This window comes from Moschus berezovskii, chromosome 25 (assembly GCF_049115385.1).
Source record: "Moschus berezovskii isolate FMDL1 chromosome 25, NW_MosBer_1.0, whole genome shotgun sequence".
In the NCBI taxonomy this organism is placed as follows: Eukaryota; Metazoa; Chordata; class Mammalia; order Artiodactyla; family Moschidae; genus Moschus; species Moschus berezovskii.
Window position 1 is genome coordinate 30,332,544 of NC_142484.1, and position 24,495 is coordinate 30,357,038.

Below are 24,495 nucleotides of genomic sequence, written 5' to 3' on the forward strand. Positions count from 1 at the left end.
TTTTGAAGCTCAAAGAAATGAAGTAATTACTAAAACCTAGTCAGTATCAGAATCCAGATTTTCTAGCACAAAGCCTATGTTTTTATACATAATATCACAGTATTTTTTAGAAACATGCACTTTTAGAGTAAAGACTCAAGTTTGATGCAAAAACACAACATCATAGCTCTCATATTTCAAAATTCCATCTTAGTGAAAGTGCCCTTCTCTACTCTTCCATAATGTTCTTCCTTCACAGCAATGGGCATCCAATATGAAAACATTTTTTTTTCCCCTAGACTGCCTTGGACACAATCTCCATACCTGTAAAGCTCATGTACTTCTGGCTGTTGGAGATCTTCTTTGAGTTATAAAATTCCAACACATCCAGAACAGCCTGCGGGTTTTTCTTCTGCTCCGACTTAGTGATATTTGATGTCTGAAGCAAGCGGGCCCATTGCTCTGGCATCCCCTGTAAGAGAGATACGCAAGGTTGTCAGCAAGGAACAGTCACAGGGACCCTGAAGCAAATTCAGAACTCACTGTGGAGTGGAAGATTGGTTCAAGATGGGGAAGCAGAAGGACATGTGCTCACCTGCTATTCCAAAACTCTCAACTAACTGCTGAACAGTTAGCTAGTTTGCTGGAACCCACCAAAAAAAAAAAAAATCCAAAGACAAAGGTGTAGCCACAATGAGACGGTAGCATGGGTACAATCACTGTAAAACCAAATCCAATATCCACCAGGTGGGAGACCCACAAACTGGAGAACAATTATACCACACAGAAGCTCTGCCACTGCTGTGAAAGTTCTGAGCACTACATCAGGCTTCCCAGACTGGGAGTCTGGCAATGGCACTAGGAATCCCCAGGGAATCTGACTTTGAAGGCCAGTGAGATTTGACTACAGAACTTCCACAGGACTAAGGGAAACACACTCCACTTTTGGAGAGCACATACAAAACGCTGAGCCCAACAGGACCCAGGGAATAGGAGCAGAGACCCCATAAGAGAATGAACCAAACCTATCTGCTAGTACTGCAGAGTCTCCTGAAGAGGCAAGAGGCAGCTGTGGCTCATGGTGACAAGGGCACTGGCAGCAGCAGTACCCATTGGCATGAGCCCTCCTGGAGGCTGCCATTAGCCCTACCATAGAGCTGCTGGAGCTCAGTGGAGAAATGACTATAGAAGAAATAAAGGGATGGAGCAAAAGCAAAACCAATACCCAGCTGTGGATGTGACCAGTGATAGAAGCAAGGTCCAGTACTGTAAAGAGCAATATTGCATAGGAACCTGGAATGTTAGTTCCATGAATCAAGGCAAATTGGAAGTGGTCATACAGGAGATGGCAAGAGTGAACGTCAACATTCTAGGAATCAGTGAATTAAAGTGGACTGGAATGGGTGAATTTAACTCGGATGACCATTATATCTACTACTGTGGGCAGGAATCCCTTAGAAGAAATGGAGTAGCCATCATGGTCAACAAAAGAGTCCAAAATGCAGTACTTGGATGCAATCTTAAAAATGACAGGATGATTTCTGTTCATTTCCAAGGTAAACCATTCAATATTACAGTAATCCAGGCCTATGCCCCAACCAGTAATGCTGAAGAAGCCGAAGTTAATCGGTTCTATGAAGACCTACAAGACCTTTTAGAACTAACACCCAAAAAAGATGTCCTTTTCATTATAGGGGACTGGAATGCAAAAGTAGGAAGTCAAGAAACACCTGGAGTAACTGGCAAATTTGGCCTTGGAGCACGGAATGAAGCAGGACAAAGGCTAATAGAGTTTTGTCAAGAGAATGCACTGGTCATAGCAAACACCCTCTTCCAACAACACAAGAGAAGACTCTATACATGGACATCACCAGATGGTCAACACCGAAATCAGATTGATTATATTCTTTGCAGCCAAAGATGGAGAAGCTGTATACAGTTAGCGAAAACAAGACCAGGAGCTGACTGTGGCTCAGATCATGAACTCCTTATTGCGAAATTCAGACTTAAATTGAAGAAAGTAGGGAAAACCACTAGACCATTCAGATATGACCTCAATCAAATCCCTTATGATTATACAGTGGAAGTGAGAAATAGATTTAAGGGACTAGATCTGATTGATAGAGTGCCTGATGAACTCTGGACGGAGGTTCATGACATTGTACAGGAGACAGGGACCAAGACCATCCCCATGGAAAAGAAATGCAAGAGAGCGAAATGGCTGTCTGAGGAGGCCTTGCAAATAGCTGTGAAAAGAAGAGAGGCGAAAAGCAAAGGAGAAAAGGAAAAATATAAGCATCTGAATGCAGAGTTCCAAAGAATAGCAAGGAGAGATAAGAAAGACTTCCTCAGTGATCAATGCAAAGAAATAGAGAAAAACAACAGAATAGGAAAAACAAGAGACCTCTTCAAGAAAATTAGAGATTCCAAAGGAACATTTCATGCAAAGATGGGCTCGATAAAGGACAGAAATGGTATGGACCTAACGGAAGCAGAAGATATTAAGAAGAGGTGGCAGGAATACACAGAAGAACTGTACAAAAAAGATCTTCATGACCAAGATAGTCACAATAACGTGATCACTGACCTAGAGCCAGACATCTTGGAATGTGAAGTCAAGTGGGCCTTAGAAATCATCACTACGAACAAAGCTAGTGGAGGTGATGGAATTCCAGTTGAGCTATTTCAAGTCTTGAAAGATGATGCTGTGAAAGTGCTGCACTCAATATGCCAGCAGATTTGGAAAACTCAGCACTGACCACAGGACTGGAAGAGGTCAGTCTTCATTCCAATCCCAAAGAAAGGCAATGCCAAAGAATGCTCAAACTACCGCACAATTGCACTCATCTCACACGCTAGTAAAGTCATGCTCAAAATTCTCCAAGCCAGGCTTCAGCAGTATGTAAACCGTGAACTCCCAGATGTTCAAGCAGGTTTTAGAAAAGGCAGAGGCACCAGAGATCAAATTGCCAACATCCGCTGGATCATGGAGAAAGCAAGAGAGTTCCAGAAAAACATCTATTTCTGCTTCATTGACTACGCCAAAGCCTTTGACTGTGTGGATCACAATAAACTGTGGACGATTCTGAAAGAGATGGGAATACCAGACCACCTGACCTGCCTCTTGAGAAACCTGTATGCAGGTCAGGAAGCAACAGTTAGAACTGGACATGGAACAACAGACTGGTTCCAAATAGGAAAAGGTGTACGTCAAGGTTGTATATTGTCACCTTGCTTATTTAACTTATATGCAGAGTACATCATGAGGAACGCTGGGCTGGAAGAAGCACAAGCTGGAATCAAGATTGCTGGGAGAAATATAAATAACCTCAGATATGCAGATGACACTACCCTTATGGCAGAAAGTGAAGAGGAACTCAAAAGCCTCTTGATGAAAGTGAAAGAGGAGAGTGACAAGGTTGGCTTGAAGCTCAACATTCAGAAAACAAAGATCATGGCATCTGGTCCCATCACTTCATGGGAAATAGATGGAAAAACAGTGGAAACAGTGTCAGACTTTATTTTTTTGGGCTCCAAAATCACTGCAGATGCTGACTGCAGCCACGAAATTAAAAGACGCTTGCTCCTTGGAAGGAAAGTTATGACCAACCTTGATAGTATATTAAAAAGCAGAGACATTACTTTGCCAACCAAGGTCCGTCTAGTCAAGGCAATGGTTTTTCCCGTGGTCATGTATGGATGTGAGAGTTGGACTGTGAAGAAAGCTGATCGCCGAAGAATTGATGCTTTTGAACTGTGGTTTGGAGAAGACTCTTGAGAGTCCCTTATACTGCAAGGAGATCCAACCAGTCCATTCTAAAGGAGATCAATCCTGGATGTTCATTGGAGGGACTGATGCTAAAGCTGAAACTGCAATACTTTGGCCACCTCATGCGACGAGTTGACTCACTGGAAAAGACTCTGATGCAGGGAAAGGCTGGGGGCGGGAGGAGAAGGGGACGACAGAGAATGAGATGGCTGGATGGCATCACCGACTCTGACATGAGTTTGAGTGTACTCCGGGAGTTGGTGATGGACAGGGGGGCCTGGCGTGCTGTGATTTATGGGGTCGCGGAGAGTCGGACACGACTGAGCGACTGAACTGAACTGTGAGTCTTTAGGCTCCAGGGTTGGGTCACCTCAGGCCAAACAACTAACAGGGAGGGAACACAGTCCCACCCATCAGCAGACAAGTGGATTAAAGTCCCTGCCCACCAGAGCAAAATCAAGAATACTATACCCAGTGAGGCTCCCATTTAGATTTGACATGGAAATCAAAAGATTTAAAGACAAGCAAAAACTAACAGAATTCTGCACCAGCAGACCCACTTTGCAACAAATGCTAACAGAACTCCTCTGGGTGGGAAAGAGACTGCTGCTGCTGCTAAGTCACTTCAGTAGTGTCCGACTCTGTGCAACCCCATAGACGGCAGCCCACCAGGCTCCCCCGTCCCTGGGATTCTCCAGGCAAGAACACTGGAGTGGGTTGCCATTTCCTTCTCCAGGGAAAGAGACTAGCAACTTTAAAAAAGAAAACTTTAAAACTAGTGACTTTAAAAAAGAAAACATATATATATATATATATATATGTATCGTTATATCAAAACCTCATGGGTGCAGCAAACCCAAAAACTACATTGTGTGTTGGTCGCTCAGTCATATCCGACTCTGCAATGCCAAGGACTGTAACCTGCCAGGCTCCTCTGTCCATGGAATTCTCCAAGCAAGAATACTGGAGTGGATTCCATTTCCTTCTCCAGGGGATCTTCCTGACCCAGGGCTTGAACCAGGGGCTCCTGCATTGCAGGTAGATTCTATAGATACACATAAGCAAAAGAAAGAGCAAACCAAACACAACACTAAAGATGGTAATTAAACCGCAAGAGAACAAAGGAGGAAGGGAAGAAAAAAGACCTATGAAAACAAACTCAGAACAATTAACAAAATGGCAATAGGAATACACATATTGATAATTACCTTAAATGCAAATAGATTATGTGTGCCAACCAAAATACAAAGACCAGCTGGGTGGATACAAAAACAAAACTCATATATATGCTGTCTACAAGAGACTCACTTTAGACCTAGGGATACATATGGACTGAAAGTGAGGGGTTGGAAAAAGGTATTCCATGGAAATCAAAATAAAAAGAAAACTGAAGTAGCAATACTCATACCAGACAGAACAGACTTTAAAACAAAGAGTGTTACAAGAGACAAACAAGGACACTACATAATGATCAAGGGATCAATCCAAGAATATATAAAAACTGTTAATATATATGCACCCAACATAGGAGCACCTCAATATATAAGGCAAATTTTAACAACTGTAAAAGGGGAAATCAATAATAATGCAATAGCAGTGGAAATTCAGCATCACTAATTATTAGAGAAATGCAAATCAAAACCACAATGAATATTACCTCACACCAGTCAGAATAGCCATCATCAAAAAATCCCCAAACAATAAATGCTGGAGATGGTATGGAGAGGAGGGAACCCTCCTACACTGTTGGTGAGAATGTAAATTGGTACAGCCACTATGGAGAACTGTATGGAGGTTGAGTTTAAAAAACTAAAAATAGAGCTACCATATGACCCTGCAATCCCACTCCTGGGCATATATCTGAAGAAAAATATGATCTGAAAGGATACATGTATTCCAATGTTCATTGCAGCACTGTTTACAACAGCCAAGAAATAGCCAACAGAAGCAACCTAAATGTCTGACAGACGAATGGATAAAGAAAATGTGGTATAGACAGACAATGGAATACTACTCAGCCATAAGAAAGAAATAGCGTCATTTGCAGCAACATGGATAGACCTACAGATTGTTACACAGAGTGAAGTAACTCAGAGAAATATCATATGATACCCCTTATATGCAGAAGCTGAAAATAAATAATACAATTAAACTTACTTACAAAACAGAAACAGACCCACAGACTTAGAAAACAAACTTATGGTTACCAGGGGAAAGAATCGGGGGGAAGGGATAGTTAGGGAGTTTGGGATCACCACCTACACACTGCTATATCTAAAACAGATAACCAACAAGGTCCTACTGCATAGCACAGGGAGGTCTGCTCAATGCTATGTGGCAGTCTGGATGGAAAAGGAGTTTGGGGGAGAATGGATACATGTATATGTATGACTGAGTACCCCTGCTGTCCACCAGAAATTCACAACATTGTTAACTATCTATCAGTCAGTTCAGTCGCTCAGTCATGTCTGACTCTGCAACGCCACGGACCATATCACACCAGGCTTCCCTGTCCATCTTCAATTCCCAGAGCTTGCTCAAACTCATGTCCATCCAGTCAGTGATGCCATCCAACCATCTTGTCCTCTGTCATGCCCTTCTCCTACTACCTTTAATCTTTCCCAGCATCAACGTCTTTTCTAATGAGTCAGCCCTTTGCATCAGGTGGCGAAAGTATTGGAGCTTCAGCATCAGTCCTTCCAATGAATATTCAGGATTGATTTCCTTTAGGAAAGACTGGTTTGATCTCCCTGCAGTCCAAGGGACTCTCAAGAATCTTCTCCAACACCACAATTCAAAAGCATCAATTCTTCAGTGTTCAGCCTTCTTTATGGTCCAACTCTCACATCTATACATGACTACTGGAAAAAGCATAGCTTTGACTACAAGGATCTTTGTTGGCAAAATAATGTCTCTGCTTTTTAATATGTTATCTAGGTTTGTCACAGCTTTCCGTCCAAGGAGCAATACTTCAATATAAAATAAAAACAATTTTTTTTAATTTTTTTAAAAGAACTAATTTTGATAACTGATAGCAGCTAAAGATGAGTTTAGTCATTCCTTTCTCTGCCCTCAGAGCTTCTCACAGGCCTCTCTCACAATACATCGGACTGTATCACTTAACTCCTTGAGATGTGTGCTCCTCACCAAGCTATTCCTCCTTTAAAGCATGAACCTTGTCTGATTTGTCTCTGGATCATCAATGCCTGCACACAGTACTGCCAAAAGGCCACTTAACTGAGGTCTATTTAAGGAATGGAGATTCAAAGGCTTCTCTGGTACAATTCCGGAGTTGCAGAAACTGAAGAACATGAGAAGACAGTAATAACGGTCTCAGGCAAAGACAGAGGCATCAGGAAGTCTGGAAAAGATTAAATCTAACAGTGCATAGCCAGAACTCTGAAAGACCAAAGGTCTTTCTGTGACCCAAAACTTACTGTAAACTCGCCTGTGACAGCATCAAAACCAACGTGAATCGTGTGCTCAAAATCTGAAGGAAGAGAAATCTCTGGCCGTTCCTTCTCCTTCTTTTTATTTGCTGCAAGAGAAACAAGAAAAAGGAGATAAAAACAAGGATATTACTACATCTTTATTTATTTAGCTCTTTTGTTGCGCTCTAAGCTCTTTTAAAGGTCAGGGACTATGATACAAATTCACCTGTGTATTTACAGAGCCCAAAACCAGACCTAGATTGAAGTAGATGCTCAATTCATGATTAAAGGTTTAATTTTTCATTGAACTAAAGTAAGACAGGAGCAGGAAGAACATTTATCAGAATGTCCTGGTTTTACCACTAATGAGTCTGTTGATCCAGGGCAAGTGACTTCCTTTTTCTGAACCCTGGTTTCCCCATCTGCAAAATGAGAAGACTCAAATAAATGGCCTCTAAAGAGCCTTCCAACCCAGACATCTTACATTCTATGAGCTTCCAGAACCTGCTTCTACCTTTTGATTCTTGATTATGGATCACTTTAAGGTTCTCCACATTATGGAATTTTAGATTTGGAAACTGTTTCTTAAAATGAGTATCTAACAATTAATCAAGTGCAATGATTCAAGTTACTTTTTTCTATTATAATTGATTTACAATGTGAGTTTCAGGTGAACAACACTGTAATTCAATATTTCTATAAACTATCCTTCATTTAAAGTTATTATAAAATATTGGCTATATGCCCTGCACTGTAAAATATATCTCTGTATCTTATGTATTAATTCAAGTTAATATGTAATTCATATGTATTAATATTCACTGTGGCCTCACAGCAACCTTATCAGTTAGGTACTATCATCCATATTTTGCAGATAAAGATGCTGAAGCATAAAGACTAAGTTATTCACCCAAGATCAAATGGTTAGTAACGGCAACTGCTGCTGCTACTGCTAAATCACTTTAGTCGCGTACGACTCTGTGCGATCCCACAGACGGCAGCCTACCAGGCTCCCCCGTCCCTGGGATACTCCAGGCAAGAACACTGGAGTGGGTTGCCATTTCCTTCTCCAATGCATGAAAGTGAAAAGTGAAAGTGAAGTCGTGTCCGACTCTTAGCGACCCAGTGGACTACAGCCCACCAGGCTCCTCTGTCCATGGGATTTACCAGGCAAGAGTACTGGAGTGGGTTGCCGCAGCAGTCAGGCTCAAATCCAGGCAGTGTGGCCCAGGCCCTAAGTTCTAAACCACTCTTCTATGCTGCGTTCCTAGGCTAGGACCTTAAAGAATCATTTAAGTTCAAATATTTGTAATCATCAAGGGTGCTGCATCAAGTAGGTGTTCACTAAAGGTCTGCTGATCTGGCACAAAAAGCTTCAATATTTACAGAGTTATTGTGCCCTTGTCATACTCTTGTGTTCCCCCAAATTCATATATTCTAACTCGCAGCACCTCACAGTATGATCTTATTTGGAAACAGAGTCATTGCAGATATAATTATTTAAAATATGATTAGGTCATCCTGGAGTAGGTTCAGTCCCTAATCCTGTCAACGTCTTATAAAAAGGGGATATTTGGAGACAAATGCACACAGGAGATAAATGCAGAGATCAGAGTAGTGCTTCTTCAAGCCCAACAAATTTTTCCTCACACCTCTCAGAAGGAACCAACCCTACAAACACCTTCATCTTGGGCTTCCAGCGTCCAAAACTGAAACAATAAATTTCTTGTTTGAGCTCCTTGTTTGGGGTAATTTGTTGCAGCAGCTCTAGCAAACTAATATAACCCTCTCCTAGCTAAAGAGAATTTCAGGTCTTGGTGTTAGCTAGACCAAGTCCATTGGAGTCTCAATGCAATTGTGTAACAAGTAGGATAGTGATACTGGTGCCCCTTTGACAGCCTTTCCAAGGTACAGAGCAAGTCAGCAGCAGATCTGGGGCCAGGACTGAGGTCTTCAGGCTCCCAGCCCCAAAGCCTTTGTATTCTGTCACTCCTACTATATATAAAAGAGATAATGAGGACCTACAGTATAGCACAGGGAACTCTACTCAATACTCAATAATGGCCTACATGGGAAAAGAATTCAAAAAAGAATGGGTATATGTATGTCAGATTCACTTTGCTATATACCTAAAACTGGTGCTGGAGAAGACTCTTGAGAGTCCCTTGGACTGCAAGGAGATCCAACCAGTCCATTCTAAAGGAGATCAATCCTGGGTGTTCATTGGAAGGACTGATGCTAAAGCTGAAACTCCAATATTTTGGCCACCTCATGCAAAGAGTTGACTCACTGGAAAAGACTCTGATGCTGGGAGGGATTGGGGGTGGGAGGAGACGGGGACGACAGAGAATGAGATGGCTGGATGGCATCACCGACTCGACGGACATGAGTTTGAGTGAACTCCAGGAGTTGGTGATGGACAGGGAGGCCTGGCGTGCTGTGATTCATGGGGTCGCAAAGAGTCGGACACGACTGAGCGACTGAACTGAACTGAACTGAACACAGCATTGTTAACCAACCCCAATAAAAAAACTTTTTAATAAAATATTGGGTTGGAAAAACTTTTCTTTCAGGCTTTCCTCATCATCTTACAGAAAAATGTGAATGAATTTTTGGCTAACCCAATAAAAACTGTAATTCGACACACACACACACAATTCAATAACAAGAAAACAAACCGATTAACAACATAGGCAAAAGACATGAAGAGACACCTCACCAAAGAAGATATATAGACAGAAAAGATACTCAACATCATATTTCATTAGGGAACTGAAATTAAAACAATAAAAACCCCTACACACCTACTAGAATGCCAAAATCCGAACCTGACAACAATAAATGTTAACAAGAATGTGGAATAACAAGAATTTTCACTCATTAGCACCGGGAATGCAAAACGGTCCAGTCACTTTGGAAGACAGGTTGGCAGTTTCTTAAAAAATTAAACATACTCTTACCATACAATCCAGCATTCATGCTCCTCCGTTATTTACCCAAAGGAGCTGATAACTTATTCACACAAAAACTTGCACATGGATGTCTGCAGTAGCTTTATTCATAACTGCCAAAACTTGGAAGCAACCAAGATATCCTTCAGTAGGTGAATGGATAAACTGTGATACATCCAGAAAATGTAATATTTTTCAACACTAAGAAGAAATGAGCTATCAAGCCATGAAAAGATAATGAGGAACCTTAAATACACACTACTCGGTGAAAGAAACCAATCTGAAAAGACTACATATTACATGATTCCAACTATCTGACATCTGAAAAGGCAAAACTATGGAGGCAGTATAAGGATCAGTGGTTGCCAGAGATGAGAGAGGAAGAAAGGATGAGTTACCAGAGTACAGAGAAATTTTAGGGTGATGAAAATATTTTGCATGATACATTGTAATAGTGGATATTTGTGTGTGTGTATACATATATATATTTGTTCAACTCACAGATTCAAAACACCAACAGTGAAGTCTAATGTAAAATACGGATGTAAAGTGAATATGATGTGCTGATGTAGGTTAATCTATTGTAACAAATGTACCACCCAAACAAGATGTTGGTAGTGAGATTAGATGTGCATATGTGGGGGCAGAGTGTTTACAGGAAATCTGTGTACTTTCCACTCAATATTGCTGTGAACCTAAAATTACTATAAAAAATAAACTTTTTTATAAAGATTTTGAGAACTCTTCTCTATAGACTTATATCCTCTACTTTGTCTCCCACTACAGGAAAACCTTGTTTTACTATGGTTGGAGTTACTGTACTTCACAGTAACTAAGTACTTTTTACAAATTGACAATTTGTGGCAACCTTGCGTTACCAGATGATGGTTAACATATTTTAGTGATTAAAGTATTTTTCAATTAAGATATGTACACTATTTATTTAAAAATAGATGTCCACTTAATAGACCACAGAATAGTGTAAACTTTTATATTCACTTGGAAACCAGAAAAACTCATGCGACTCCTTTTACTGTTATGCTCACTCTATTGGGGTAGTCAGAACTAAACCCACAGCATCTCCAAGGCATGCTTGTACTTAGGTTTCATACAGTCTACACCAAATACACTGAACCAATGGTAATGGTCCACCATTACCACATAATGTGCTCTTCCACACCTCTTGACTTTGTCTCTAGTTACTCCCTTCGCCTGTAAATCCTGTCTTTCCCTTTCCCTTTCCTTGCCACGCCACCACACAAACCCTTTCCTTTATCCTTGTCAGGTCTCAGCTTAAAGGTCATCTCTTCTATGAAGTCTTCTCTGATCTCTGCACTGGGGTGTTCACCTTCCCCTCTGTTCCCACATCCATGATAGTTATTTCCTACTTTCAGAGTTTATTTTTCTAAGCAGACTCAGTTCTAAGTGCAGGGATCATGTCCAACTTATCACGAATCCCCAACAGCTGGCAAAAGCCAGGCATAAAACAGGTGCTCAGACACGGAGTGAAGAAAGGAACAAACGATCAGACACCTAACTCAACCTGGCAAGGAATCTAAGGAATCTACCTAAGACATGCAAATTCTCTCCAGGGCAGGATTGTATGTTTCATTTTTACCAGCTCTGACCTGAAGTACACAATCCTGTTTTAAAATCCTGTTCTGTGGCAGCTCAATACACTGGCTAAAAGATATTCTGAAGTCCTAATGCCTCCAAAAGACCCTAAAGAAAGGCAGTTTTTAGCCGAGGTGGGAGCTAGGGAAGGAGAGGACAAAAAGGTCTAAAAAATCCAGGCCGGTTTTGCCTCTACTACACCACGTAGTACAGGTTGTCAGCTTTCTCAACAGAAAAATGTGGAAATTGAACTAGATGATCTTAAGTGCCCTTTCAGCTCCTACATTCCAAATGTCTATGAAAACAGAAAGATCAGCATTCTCAAAGCCCTTTAACTACATCTCTTCCTAACACAGCATCCCACAGTTTTAATAGGTACTTTATATATATCATCTCGTATAATCACCACAATCCTGAGAATCAATTTTTACTAGGAGACTATGAAACTGAAATATGGACTTGTTTACAGTTATGGAAGTAATTTAAATTTTTTTTAAATGTAGCTTCAGAGCCAAGGGCCTGTTCTACTACTTTACCCCCTCTAAACAATTTCAAGCTGCATCAAGAAAACTTTCTCTGTTATGAAGAGGAGAAATAACATTAAATAAGAGCTACCCACATATAAGATACTATAATATTTTCCTTAATTGTCACAATCCTATGGGATATATTATTACTACTGTCATTTTACAGATGAGGAAACTTCAGTTCAGTTCAGTTCAGTCGCTCAGTCGTGTCCGACTCTTTGCGACCCCATGAATCACAGCACGCCAGGCCTCCCTGTCCATCACCAACTCCCGGAGTTCACTCAAACTCATGTCCGTCGAGTCGGTGATGCCATCCAGCCATCTCATTCTCTGTCGTCCCCGTCTCCTCCCACCCCCAATCCCTCCCAGCATCAGAGTCTTTTCCAGTGAGTCAACTCGTCGCCTGAGGTGGCCAAAGTATTGGAGTTTCAGCTTTAGCATCAGTGCTTCCAATGAACACCCAGGATTGATCTCCTTTAGGATGGACTGGTTGGATCTCCTTGCAGTCCAAGGGACTCTCAAGAGTCATCTCCAACACCACAGTTCAAAAGCATCAGTTCTTCGGCAGTCAGCTTTCTTCACAGTCCAACTCTCACATCCATACATGACCACGGGAAAAACCATAGCCTTGACTAGATGGACCTTGGTTGGCAAAGTAATGTCTCTGCTTTTTAATATGCTATCTAGGTTGGTCATAACTTTCCTTCCAAGGAGTAAGCGTCTTTTAATTTCATGGCTGCAATCGGCATCCACAGTGATTTTCAGTTCAGTTCAGTTCAGTTCAGTCGCTCAGTCATGTCCGACTCTCCGCGACCCCATGAATCACAGCACGCCAGGCCTCCCTGTCCATCACCAACTCCCGGAGTTCACTCAAACTCATGTCCACAGAATCAGTGATGCCATCCAGCCATCTCATTCTCCGTCGTCCCCTTCTCCTCCCGCCCCCAACCTTTCCCAGCATCAGAGTCTTTTCCAGTGAGTCAACTCTTCGCATGAGGTGGCCAAAGTATTGCAGTTTCAGCTTTAGCATCAGTCCCTCCAATGAAGATCCAGGATTGATCTCCTCTAGAATGGACTGGTTGGATCTCCTTGCAGTATAGAGCCCCCAAAATTAAAGTCTGACACTGTTTCCACTGTTTCCCCATCTATTTCCTATGAAGTGATGGGACCAGATGCCATGATCTTTGTTTTCTGAATGTTGAGCTTCAAGCCAACCTTTTCGCTCTCCTCTTTCACTTTCATCAAGCGGCTTTTTAGTTCCTTTTCACTTTCTGCCATAAGGGTTGTGTCATCTGTGTATCTGAGGTTATTGATATTTCTCCCGGCAATCTTGATTCCAGCTTGTGCTTCTTCCAGCCCAGCGTTCCTCATGATGTACTCTGCATAGAAGTTAAATAAGCAGGGTGACGATATACAACCTTGACGTACTCCTTTTCCTGTTTGGAACCAGTCTGTTGTTCCATGTCCAGTTCTAACTGTAGCTTCCTGACCTGCATACAGGTTTCTCAAGAGGCAGGTCAGGTGGTCTGGGATTCCCATCTCTTTCAGAATCGTCCACAGTTTATTGTGATCCACACAGTCAAAGGCTTTGGCATAGTCAATGAAGCAGAAATAGATGGTTTTCTGGAACTCTCTTGCTTTCTCCATGATCCAGCGGATGTTGGCAATTTGATCTCTGGTGCCTCTGCCTTTTCTAAAACCTGCTTGAACATCTGGAAGTTCATGGTTCACGTATTGCTGAAGCCTGGCTTGGAGAATTTTGAGCATGACTTTACTAGCGTGTGAGATGAGTGCAATTGTGTGGTAGTTTGAGCATTCTTTGGCATTGCCTTTCTTTGGGATTGGAATGAAGACTGACCTTTTCCAGTCCTGTGGCCACTGCTGAGTTTCCCAAATTTGCTGGCATATTGAGTGCAGCACTTTCACAGCATCATCTTTCAGGATTTGAAATAGCTCAGACTCTGTGGACATGAGTTTGAGTGAACTCCGGGAGTTGGTGATGGACAGGGAGGCCTGGCGTGCTGTGATTCATGGGGTCGCGGAGAGTCGGACACGACTGAGCGACTGAACTGAACTGAACAACTGGAATTCCATCACCTCCACTAGCTTTTGTTCATAGTGATGCTCTCTAAGGCCCACTTGACTTCACATTCCAAGATGTCTGGTTCTAGGTGAGTGATCGATCACGCCATCATGATTATCTTGGTCGTGAAGATCTTTTTTGTACAGTTCTTCTGTGTATTCTTGCCACCTCTTCATAATATCTTCTGCTTCTGTTAGGTCCATACCATTTCTGTCCTTTATCAAGCCCATCTTTGCATGAAATGTTCCCTTGATATCTCTAATTTTCTTGAAGAGATCTCTTGTCTTTCCTATTCTGTTGTTTTCCTCTATTTCTTTGCACTGATCGCTGAGGAAGGATTTCTTACCTCTCCTTGCTATTCTTTGGAACTCTGCATTCAGATGCTTATATCTTTCCTTTTCTCCTTTGCTTTTCGCTAAAAGCAGTTAACTAATTTGCTCAAGCTTATACAGCTAGTAAGAGATGAATCTGAACCCAGGTCTGATTCCAAAGGTTCTTCCCTTAGTATCTTAATGAGAACCATTTGCCTACATTCCAACTGCTAGGGTTTAAGCTATTTTTACACTTGGCAATTTTCCTTCCAGAAGCAGATGCTTTGTGAAAGGGAAGGGCTTGCTATGGCCCAAACTAAGCATTCATTTATGACATAAGTCCATCTGTCTTACTCATAGCTAGAATTCACTGGACATGTTGCAAGTCTTTAGAATTGCTTTCTGTTCCTAAATTTCTCCTGATCTAGTCAGTTAAACGATTGTAGGGAAGAACACTTTTACATTATTTTTATGATTTACTTAGATTTTTGTTTTCCAGATCTAACATTTTTATATATTATTTCTATGATATGTTATTAATATGCCATATAATATACCCATCACAGGCATAGAATGTCAGAAGGAACCTTGGTAATGGAAACAAAGAGAGTGGTTCACAGGATGAATGGTCTGTAGAAAAGAGCCCCTGGAAAATGAAATCACTTAACACTTGAACATACAAAGAATATCTGAGATTAGTAGTTTCAAGAGGCTTATCATTTTGGCCTCAGCTTCAAATATTGAGTACTTCTTGCAGAGATCTAGGCCCATGTCCAGAGCTTAGAGTTCTGCTTCTGACATTACAGAGAACTCTTGAGAACTTCTTGGGAAACCTTTCCTTGGGTCTGCTTAGTCCTAGTGCACAAAAGTTTTTAATGTGGCCCCTCCAATAGCCCTGTCTAAACCAACTGGAAATATAGCCTACATACAAGAAGAGAAAGGTATTTTCCCAGGACCACGCTTCAGTTCATTATTGGAGGAACCTCATTAAGAGTTGTTATTTTGTACATCTCAAACAACGTTTAGGTCTTAATCACAGATTTCAAAAGAAAACCATGACAGCAAGCAATAATATCCACAAAATTACTATCAACTGTTAATAAAGCTTCAGTTTGCATCTTTAGTATTAATAACCCAATCAGGGACTTCCCTGGTGGTCCAGTTGCTAAGACACTGTGCTCCCAATGCAGAGGCTCCAGGTCCCATCCCTGGTCAGGGAACTAGATCCTACATGCCACAGCTAAGATCCAGTGAAGACAAATAAATAAATAAATATTTTAAAAATAATAATAATCCATTCAACAACTCTAACAGATAAATATTATTATGTACCCATACTACAGGTTGATTTCCCACGTGGCTCAGATGATAAAGTGCCTACCTGCAATACGGGAGACCCGGGTTTGATCCCTGGGTCGGTAAGATCCCCTGGAAAAGGAAATGGCAACCCACTCCAGTCCTCCTGCCTGGAAAATTCCATGGATGGAGGTGCCTAGTAGGCTACAGTCCATGGGGTCACAAAGAGTCGGACACAACTGAGCTATTTCACTTTCACAGGTTAGATAACTGAGATAAAGAAAGGTAGAGCAACTTACCAAAGGTCACAAAGTCAGGGATGGTCGATGGTAATAACCTCAAGGGCCTGAACTCCAACATAGCTTCTTCTACATGCACTGTGCCTTCCCTATATTGCAGACTAAGTGAATATGAATGGATGTCATTAAATGCAAATTTGTTTAAAATGAGTTAAAAGAACTAACCAAATCAGTTCGACCAAAGGCATTAGTCTGAACATCTATAGGATGGGAGCCTTCAAACAGTACATTGGTGTCTGAGGACTTAGAAAAATTAAAAGAGCCAGTCCAGAAATCGAGACAATACTTCAAATGCCAAACTCCATGCGACTATGACCTTGGGCAAGTCCTTGACTCTCTGAGCACAAAAAGTATCACAGTTGTAGAATGGAAAGGTCCCTGGAATCATAGAGAAGAGCTACAATCTCACATCAGCCACGCCGAACTAGACCTTGGTTAAGTTATTTAAACTGAGTTACCTCAGTTTGCTGTCTATGAAGTGAAATATTTATCTCCATGAAAAACTGGTATATTTTACAACCATCAAAGCTCCTAATATAATAAGTGAGCCAAAGAACAGATGGTTTCAAATTGTCGTGCTGGAGAAGACTCTTGAGAGTCCCCTGGACAGCAAGGAAATCAAACCAATCAATCCTAAAGGAAATGAACCCCAAATAGTCATTGAATGGACTGATACTGAAGCTGAAGCTCCTATACTTTGGCCACCTGATGCAAAGAGCTGACTCACTGGAAAAGACCCCAATGATGGAAAAGATTGAAGGCAAAAGGAGAAGAGGGCAGCAGAAGACGAGATGTTAGATAGCATCACCAACTCAATGGACATGAATCTGAGCAAACTCTGGAAGACAGTGGAGGACAGAGGAGCCTGGTGTTCTGTAATCCATGGGGTCCAAAGAGTCAGACATAACTGAGCGACTGAATAACAACAAATGTTATGCTTATTACTGTTGTGTTAGTACTATTTGTTATTTCTACATTACTGTTATTATTTTAAGGATCAACTAAGATAAAGAGAATGCATGTGCTTTATAAAAGCTAAAGAGCTTTACAAACATGAATTATAATTAATAAAGGAAAGTGTCAGAGTAGGATTTACCCACCCACTCATTAAGACAGAGAAATTGTGACTGAGGAAAAAGAACGAATCACCTGATTTCATGAAACCAGAGATCACAGACTTATAGAAATGAAGTGGAAAAAGAAGTCTGCAACCCCATCCATCCTAATGTTAACCCTATCTTTGGCTAATTCCGTTTGACTTCCTGGTAACATGGGAAATAAGGCTGACATTGCAAAATCCCAAGTTGCAGTACAGCTATCCAAGTTCCAGCACAAATCATTGACTTTTTTTTTATTAAGATTTATTTTTAAGAAGCCCCTCTCATGGGTTCAGCTGAGCTAATCTGAGCTCAAGGCAGTAAAACACTCCAAACTTGGAGAGAGAAACACTAATGTAGTCCAGTTTTAAAATTAACTTAGCTAAACTCTTCCCAAGCTTGGAGAATTCCACTTTGGTTGTGAAAATGCAGCCAGAAAAAAATTCCAAACTAAATGCTGAAGAACTTCTCAGAATAAACCAAAGGCTCCAGATCCTAACCACAGGAACCAGACTTTCCCACATGGAATTCTGCAACTCAGCGCCACCTATCACAGGCCCTCAATTACAGCTTCTCACAATGCATCCCTCCAGGCACACACTAAAGCCATGTTGGAGGTCAGCATTAGGTAATGACTACAGACATTCTACCCATTGACAGCTCAAGTCTCAACCACTAATGCAACCCACAGAGAACTCTTCTTTCTCTTCTCCAAATCCCCTTAGAAGACTGTGTGCCTGCTCAGTCGCTTCAGTTGTGTCCGACTTTTAGCAACCCTATGGACTATAGCCTGCCAGGCTCCTCTATGGAAATTCTGGCTCCAAAAGTATGGGTAGGACCCAAACATCTGTATTTCAAAAAAGAACCATGAATGAGTCAGATGTGTAATCTCAGTTGGGAACAATTAACAGATAGTATTCTGTGACGTGGTAGATACAAAATCTTTACAAAGAATTAGTTTCACACTCATTCCTGCCACCTTCCAGCTGTAAGACCTTGATCAATTTACTTTTCTCTAAGCTTTAGCCTCTCCAACTGAAAATGAGTTGTTATAGATACCAGATCAAACAGGAAATGAGGTTTCCCTTTAAAAAAAAATCATATTTCTGTAGTGTTTTACAGTTTTAAAAATGCTTTTACATCCACTACATGAAATTACAATAGCCTACTCATAATATGGGATGACTGGGAATTATAATTATTCCCACCTTACAGTTAAAGATACAGGGATTAAAATAAACAGGTAAAAGGGCTAAAAAAAAAAAATCACAGATTTAATAAATGTTAGAGGTAGGACTCAATTCAGTTTCTCTAAGTTCAATTCCAGCGCATCACTCTGTGTAGTAGGTATAAATTCTCAAGTAATTTAAGAGCATACTACTTCAAAGACTGCCAACACTGCTATGTATCCTTCTAGGATTAAGTTAAGCACAAAGCAGCAGGTCAACAAATGGCTGTTGGCTGAATGAAATCAAGCTGAATAAAATTTCCAAACAAAGGGAAAAAAACATTTATTTCATTTTAATGTATGCATTAATTACAGCCATCTAATAGGGCTTCCCGGTGGCTCAGACAGTAAAGAATCTACCTACAATGCAGGGGACCTGCGTTTGATCCCTGGGTTGGGAAGATCCCTTGGAGGAGGGCATGACAACCCACTCCAGTATTCTGGCCTGGAGAATCCCCATGGACAGAGGAGCCTGGCGGGCTACAGTCCAAAGGGTCACAAAGAGTTGAACACGACTGAGTGACTAAGCACAGCACAGCAAAGTATTAAAGCAAAGGAGTAAAACCTATGTGTTTAGGGTATACATAGAAAATCCAAAACTAGGGAGTGGGAAAAAGAGGCCACTAGATCATTCCACAAGAACTTCTCATAACTATATGCTTTCTACCTCTATGCTTTGAACTTACAGAAAACTTCTGTGCTTTGATCTTGAGCTATGAGTTTTATTTTCAGACCAGATTTGGCCTAGGGTTACTCAACAAGGATTTATAGAACTTCTGCATCTACAGCTTTACTGCTGATCAAAGTACTTCATAATGGCCTAGTTTTGTGTGCCATAATATATAACCTGATCCAACTTCATATTTATAATTATAGGACTTCAAAACTGTAAGAGACTGTATTCCAACTTGTTTGACCAATTTTTTATTTTTTAATTACTTTTTATTGAATGAAAGATTCTTTAAATTCTATAGCACTTTATGATTTTCAAAGGTTTCACACACATGATTTCATATAATCCCATAACAACCCTCTTCCCTCTTCCTTCTGCCCCCTGGTATCACTAGTGTGGTCCCTATATCTGTGTGGCTGTAATAGTTTAGATGAAGGCACTTAAGTTCACAGACAATAACTGACCCAAACCAGGCAGCCAATTTATGAGAGAACCAAGATTATAACAATATCCAGATCTCTACCTCTCCATTCAATACATAAGGTCATCCCCTCAGTTCCCAATGATGTCTAAATGCCTCCAGTAGCTGTTTTTTTTTTCAGAGTTTTACTGAGATAAAATTCACATACTATAAAATTTACTCAGAGTGTAAAATTCAGTGGCTCAATATGTTCAGAGCTGGAGAACCATCCGCACAATCAATTTTAGAACATTCTCGTTACCCAAAAAGAAACCCCTGAGAACCTACTGTATAGCACAGAGAACTCTACTCAGTGCTCCCTGGTGGCCCATATGAGAAGGAAATCCAAAAAAGAGGGGATACATGTATATCTTTAGCTGATTCACCTTGTGTACAACAGAAACTAGCACAACACTGTAAAGCAACTACACACCAATAAAAAGTAAAAAAAAGAAACTCCACACCTCTTAGCCATCACTCCCTAATCCCATTCACCAACTCTTACAACCCTAGGCAACACTCTTACTTTTTATCTATGAGTTTGCCTGAATAATTCATATAAACAGAATTATACAATATGTGGTCCTTTGGGACTGGTTTCTTTCACCAGTTTTCAAGGTTCAACCATCTTGTAGTATGGATCAGGGCTTCATTTCTTTGTTACCAAATATTTCTTTGTATAGATATATAACATTTTGTGTACCCCTTCATCTTCAATGAATATTTGAGCTGCTCCCACTTTTTGGCTATTATTAATAATGCTGCTGTAAATATTCATGTACAAGTTTTGGTATTGACATAAATTTTCATTTCTAGGTCATACGGGTAACTCTTTATGTGTTTTTAATATAAGTTCCTTATCAGATATATGATTTGGGAATTTTTTCTCTGACTCTGTGGGTTATCTTTTCACTTTCTTGATGAAGCACAAAAATTTTTAATTCCAACCTTTCCTAGACACAGGAAACTAAAAGTCAAAGGAGTTAACTGACATTCTTAAGGTTAGAGAGCTAGTAAGTGACAAATCCAGGATTTGAACCAGGTCTACCTAAGTGAGAAGCTCATGATAACTATTTGCACACAAAAGGGCAATTTTTTCAGCATGCCATAAGAACAAAGCCCTACAAACATGGCTGAGAACTTTACTTCAACAGCCACTTACATATTTGGGTAGTCAAACCAAAGTCATTTATTCATGTGGACCTCCAACCCCCTATTTCACTAGCTTATTCATAGGATATCAGTGACTTCATTAGATACACTGTTAAAGTCTTGATTATTCTAAAGGCTTTATTCATAAAGAGGAAATGAGCCCGGGCTGCACTACATGGTTTGTGGGAACTTAGTTCCCCTACCTGGGATTGAGCCAAGGCCTCCAGTGAGTGTCAAGCCTTAACTGAAGGTCTCAAGCCTTAACCACTGGACTGCCAGGGAATCAGGGAATTCCCTAGCATTACTTCTTCTTAGTGAAGTCATGCTAAGGCCTACTTTATTTACCTCAGCTGTTACTTGTCTTTCTTACTGATATTTAATCCCTAAATCTGGGTTTAAGTCTAAGACATATGACTAAAGAAGAGGCAATCAAAACATCTGGAAAGAAGACCTTCCAAATGAAACAAGTTTGGGGAGAAAAAATTTCCAAATGAAGACATTTCAATATTTCTTATATTTTGTGAGGTCATAAACAGTTATGAACTTAAAAAGTAAGTAAATTCAGAGTGACTAAGATCCAGCACGGAGAAGGCAATGGCAAGCCACTCCAGTACTATTGCCTAGAAAATCCCATGGATGGAGGAGCCTGGTAGGCTGCAGTCCGTGGGGTCGCTAAGGGTCGGACACGACTGAGCGACTTCACTTTCACTTTTCACTTTCACACATTGGAGAAGGAAATGGCAACCCACTCCAGTGTGCTTGCCTGGAGAATCCCAGGGATGGGGGAGCCTGGTGGGTTTCCGTCATGGGGTCACACAGAGTCAGACATGACTGAAGTGACTTAGCAGCAGCAGCAGCAGCAAAATCCAGCAACAGCATTAATTATTTTCCTCAAATTTTGCTCAGATATAATTAATAGAGTACAAAAATGGGTCTATTTTCTATTTGACTTCAGTCATTTCAGGAAAAAAGACAAAGAAACTATTTAATGAGAAAAAAGGGGATTAAAAGAAAATTAGGTGAAAGAAGCAACAAATATTTTATTCAGGTTACAAAAAAAATTTAATTATAAAATGATGAGAAAGAAATGAAATACTGTACTTTTATCTCCAGGTAAGATGGCTCGGTAAAATCGGTCCTTTTTTTTCTTTTCCTCTGGGTTTGGTGGCAGAGGTCTGGAACCGTGGTTTAGGGCTCCAGCGTCTTTGCTGCCAGCTCCAATCATAGTGCTGGTGTTTCTCATCGGAGGGGCTGGAGGTTTGTCTTGAATGTCTAGGCCGTTATTTGACATCGTCACCACCAGCAGCAGCTACTGGAATCAGAAAGAAGAACATACCTCTTAATTATTTTTGAGCAAAAGGAAATACATTTTGGAAATTTTAGAAAAATCCAAATTTTACAACCCTTCCTCCAGGATTCACCGCCCTTCTACTGCATTCCATGACTACTGCTGTCTTATTTAGTTCACCATACTCAAAGATGGAATACCTACTCAGTCCTAAGCACTGCTGAAAATTCACAAGGTTCTTGCTTTTCTCTACATTCTCCTATCTAAGGCATTCAAAAGTACAAAAAACCACAATAATGTGGTTTAAAAGGCAATTTGGCCTAGCTAAACTGAGTATGAATCCATGTGCTCCGTACAGGCTTCAGAGAAATTCCTTAATCACTTGGTTTCCATTTATACATTCACATGAAGATTAAATAAAAGTGCCAACAGCATTCCATATAGTGAGTTCTCTGCCAAGCCTTAATTTCGTTGTCTTAGAAAAATCATTCCTTCTCTGGCAGGAACTGTATCACTATATCAAAGGTCAGTAATACTGCTGGCTTTGTAAATGGTTTTACTGAAACACTGTCACATCCATTCATTTACATATTTCTATGGCTTCCTTCATGTTCCAGTGGCAAAGGTGAGTAGCTGTAACAGACCTAAAATATTTAGGTTGTTCACAAATCTAAAATATGTGCTTATATGGGCCTTTACAGGAAAAGTTCACTGACGCATGACCTTTATCATCATCTCTCCAGGATCTCCTTCCACTAAAATTTGACCTTGTCCTAAATATAGGATGATCACCGCAAAATCATCTTATCCTATACAGCACTGAATTTACAGGCAATTTCTAATGCTTCTGAGAAATAAAAGGAATAAAATCTAAAAGAAAGTGGGAAAAATCCCCATCACATGGAATCAATAGCTTTAATGAAGACAGATGTTATTACCTTAAATAAGTAGGCTTGACAACAGATATAAATATATCCAGAGTTAATAAATTTTTTCATTATTCTTCCATACTATAATGGAAATTATATCTTTAACCATGACTATTTAGAATGTATGCTCCTTAGAGTCAAATGCAATGGTGCTTTAGAAACTACAGTTTCTAATTATTAAAAAAAAAAAAAAGCACAATAATCACCAAGAACTTTTCTGAAATACAAATGTATTTGTTTGACCCCCATAAATTCTGATTTAGTACGGCTGGCCATAATTAAGGCCAAAATTTTATAATTTTAAACCTTAGTGATCCCAGTGACTACCAGAATTGAATACCACTGCTTTAGAAGTCAATTACTTCAACGCTATGGACAAAATTGATGAATTGTGGTACTAGAGAAGACTCTTGAGAGTCCTTTGGACTACGAAGAGATCAAACCAGTCAATCCTGAAGGAAATCAACCCTGAATATTTATAAGAAGGACTGATGCAGAAACTGAATCTACAGTACTCTGGCCACCCGATGAGAAGAGCCAACTCACTGGAAAAGACCCTGATGCTGGGAAAGATTAAGGGCAGGAGGAAAAGGGGGCGATAAAGGATGAAGTGGTTAGATAACCAACTCGATGGACATGAACCTGAGCAAACTTCAGGAGACAGTGAAGGACAGGGAATCCTGGTGTGCTGCACTCCATGGGTCGCAAAGATCAGATACAACTTAGCGACTGAACAACAACAACAAATGAACAAAATCTATAGAAGTCTTTTTAACATTTTCTAATAAATGCAGAGCTAAATGATCCCTCGCATCCACTTTTTCCCCATCCTTTCTCCACACGTCACATGTCATCAATGACCTTAAAACACTCACACTCTATTCAAAACCCTTCAGTAACATTCTGAAATAAAAGCTAAAGTTCTTAGCTTGCTTTTGAAGGTCCTTCCATTATATAACCAGTTCTACCCATCAGCTTCATTCCCCACCACTCTAATTCCCCTTACATTCTAGCCATACCCAACTTCTCTAACTTCTTTAAATATACTGCAGCTTTCACACTGTCATTCCTTTGTACATGCTGTTCCCTCTGCTTAGAATGCCAACTTTCCTATCCTCAAATTCACTCATCCTTCAACTGCTATTTCTTCTAAGAAGCCCTTTTGAAATGTCCTCATCTTCAAGAAGTTAAGGTCCCCTCCTCCGGACTTCCAAGGCAATGGGTATACTTCCAGGTTATCACATTTATTTTTACTATTATGTTATAATTATCTTCACCAGGAGCCAGAATGATAACCAAAGGTCAGGCACGATTTTGTCACCTTTGCAATCCAGAAGAGTCTAGTATAATATCTGACTCACAGTGGATTTAATATTTTTATTAATCAAAAGTTTGACAGAGATATATA

General features: G+C 40.4%; 1 protein-coding gene across 8 annotated transcripts in view; it reads right to left on the minus strand.

Moving 5' to 3' along the window:
- Positions 1-24,495, minus strand: part of PAK1 (p21 (RAC1) activated kinase 1) — a 182,271-nt gene that overhangs the window by 66,035 nt on the left and 91,741 nt on the right. For 6 of the 8 annotated variants that reach the window (XM_055416056.2, XM_055416052.2, XM_055416053.2 and 3 more), the window contains 3 exons: positions 21,972-22,182; positions 7,186-7,286; positions 304-451 (listed from right to left, as the gene is read on the minus strand). In XM_055416056.2, the coding sequence (XP_055272031.2) occupies positions 304-451; positions 7,186-7,286; positions 21,972-22,161 (439 nt within the window). In that variant the 5' untranslated portion in view covers positions 22,162-22,182. The remainder of the gene's footprint in view (positions 1-303; positions 452-7,185; positions 7,287-21,971; positions 22,183-24,495) is intronic. The other 2 variants (XM_055416055.2, XM_055416054.2) reach the window with 1 other exon arrangement.